At 34.5% G+C, this 2877-nt stretch overlaps 1 protein-coding gene across 1 annotated transcript in view; it reads right to left on the bottom strand.

The window, feature by feature from the left end:
- The window catches only part of LOC144969407 (uncharacterized), a 14177-nt gene extending 13677 nt beyond the window's left edge, over positions 1-500 (bottom strand). Inside the window, exon 1 of the mRNA XM_078908518.1 lies at positions 399-500. Within this exon, the coding sequence (XP_078764644.1) occupies positions 399-431 (33 nt within the window). The 5' untranslated portion in view covers positions 432-500. The remainder of the gene's footprint in view (positions 1-398) is intronic.
- Positions 501-2877: the final 2377 nt, after the last annotated feature.

Genomic DNA, 2877 nt, shown 5'->3' with positions numbered 1-2877 from the left:
CTAACTCAGAAATGAGTTTAACTTGTTAAGCGCTTCGAAGCTTCGGCAAAAGCGCTATATGAATGTACATTTATGATTATAAAATGAGTCAAACTATTTCGTCTCATTGTTGTAATGGAAATACATACACTCAAACCAGCGCAAACCCGTCACAACAATGTTAAAACGACCCATAAAATATAAAATTGTGTTCGGTTATCAGTTATCAGACTTGCATACATTTCATATCATACGTCATATAATTATCATAATATCATATGTGATACTAATTGATATGTGCACGTGTAGTTCGGGCCCTTTCGTCAAACAGTCGCATTAGTTTAGTATCTATATACCTATTTCCCAACCACCGCCATTGAAATATATTTTTTAATGTAAAAACAAAAATGAATTCTAACCTGATCTAAATCACTGGTGATGTGCTTTGGCATTTTGAATGAAGTACTTAATTTAATGATAATGTTTGTAAGTTTTAAATGTAAAACTTTGAAAACAATTTTGTTTGTGTTCAATACAAGGATAGTGATAAAACAAAAATCGGTGTCTCAGAGTTTCAAACGGGATTTCCCCATTCTCAATGTTATTATTTATCTGTGTTTTATATTGTATTCAATAGGTCTTAATCCCAAACAGTAACAATTGAATTCTGGCGTCTGTCTTTTTCTCTCTCATCATGATCGCCACCATCATCATGATTGCCACCACTATCATCATCATCATCATCACCATCATCATCATCATCATCATCATCATCATCATCATCATCATCATCATCATCACCATCATCATCAGCATCACCAACACCACCATTATCATCATCATCATCATCATCATCATCATCATCATCGTCATCATCATCATCATCATCATCATCATCATCATCATATCATCATCATCATCATCATCATCATCATCATCATCACCATCATCATCAGCATCAGCATCACCAACACCACCATCATCATCATCATCATCATCATCATCACCATCATCATCATCACCCTCATCATCATCATCAACATCATCATCATCATCATCATCATCATCATCATCGTCACCATCATCATCATCGTCATCATCACCATCATTAAGAAGAAGAAAAACAAACAAACAAACAAACAACAACACCAATTACAATGTCAACAGCAACAACAATAACAGCGAGAGCAACAAAAACAACAGTAACAACCTTTGCTAATCTGCTGCTTGTGTTGTTTCGTACTCCTGGTTATCCCCAGCCAGTATTATATCCCTTATTCTCGTGTTCTTGTTGGGGTTTTTCTTCTTCCTCCTCTGATTTCTCGTGTTTTGTTGTGTTTGTTTGGTGTGGCCATATCACTTTGAGCTGTATAAATTTTGCAAAGAGGCAGTAATTGTATCATATTCTCGTGTTCTTGTTGGGTTTTTTTTTCTTCCTCCTCTGATTTACCAATTGTTTTATTGCGTTTGTTTGGTGTGACCATATCATTGTGAGCTGTATATATTTTGGAAAGTGACAGTAATTGAGAAATCTAGATATTTTAAATTAATCCGTAATTTTTTTACAGGCAGGGAATCCATAACTTATTTTTAATTTAGATATTAGATATTTCCTGTCTGTCAATATTGCAGGCACCACAATAATTTATAATTTGATTTAAATTAGATTTATCGCTGTGTTTTGTTTGTTTGTTATGGGGTTTGTTTTCTTTTGTTGTTGTTTTTTTTTAGTTTTGTTTGTTTTTCTTTTTTTTTTTTTTTTGGGGGGGGGGTTGTGGTTTTTGTTGTTTGTATCGTTTTTTTGGTAGGGGGTTCTTACTAGTATTTTCCCCCTTGTTTTTCTTTTTTTTTTTTTCTTGGGTGTGTGTGTTTGGGGGGGGGGGGGGGGGTTGTCAAGTATTTTTTTGGGAGGGGTGTTTGTTTATGTTTTTAGTATAATTTGTTTTTACTCCATCACAGGAGACAAGTGTTAAAATAAGATAGTTAAGCTTAATATGGGAATCTGTTTCCCACTAATCTTGTCCCAAAGTTTGTGTACAAATAAAGGACACGAATGACAACTCGCATGCCATATTTCTTGATAAGACTAAGGGAGAGAATCAAATAGGTTGCATTCCCTAATAAGTTTTCAATATTTTACAATTATCTCCCTTCTTGTATGCTTGTAAAATGAGCTTAATTATTTAAATTTAACCAGTTAACTGTCTTATTCTAGCTAGGCATGTATTTATAATTTTGGCCAGAAAACTCGTCCTCCGAATATCGACCGATTTAAATGATTCTCATATTGGCAACAACTCTCAAACCTGGGACTTCGTTCTGGTCAATTTTTTAATACGTGTCTTTCCGTGACACGACAGTTAACTGGTTAATTTGTTTTAGTGATTCGTTTAACTACTGGCATGTTCAAACATGTACATGTTGATATGACCATGTTGACAATGTAACCAGTATAATATTATATTATATCATTTGGCTCTTTTGAACTCTCTGACTCCGACCGTGGCCTTCGCAAAGTTATGGCCTGACACTGACCAAAAAGTGACGTCAAAATGCCAGTCTTTTGCTACAAAAGAAAACAAATCGTGAGTTGAATTCAATAGTTCAACCAATGAAATAACTTCTTTCCATGAGCTCTACTAACGACAACTCACTAGGTGCCAGTCCTTTTGGATTTCCCAAAGTCCATATCGAAAACGCATGCTTCAAAAATTCTTATATAGATACATACAGACACCAAATTACAACAGTAATACTAAACATGGTAGTACATAAGATATGTATGTATGTTGAGATAGTTCTTCGTTTTCCCCAATATTTGTTTGTAACCCATCGCCTCAAAACGATATTATTTTGGGACGGTCTAGATGGTGAAAATTGAGATATTTATAGAAGGAG

The sequence above is a fragment of the Berghia stephanieae genome, chromosome 3, assembly GCF_034508935.2.
Source record: "Berghia stephanieae isolate SIO BIC M18660-M18661 chromosome 3, UCSD_Bste_1.3, whole genome shotgun sequence".
NCBI classification, from domain to species: Eukaryota; Metazoa; Mollusca; class Gastropoda; order Nudibranchia; family Aeolidiidae; genus Berghia; species Berghia stephanieae.
The sequence above is the reverse complement of the archived record's forward strand: the minus strand, read 5'-3'. Positions and strand labels throughout refer to the sequence as shown.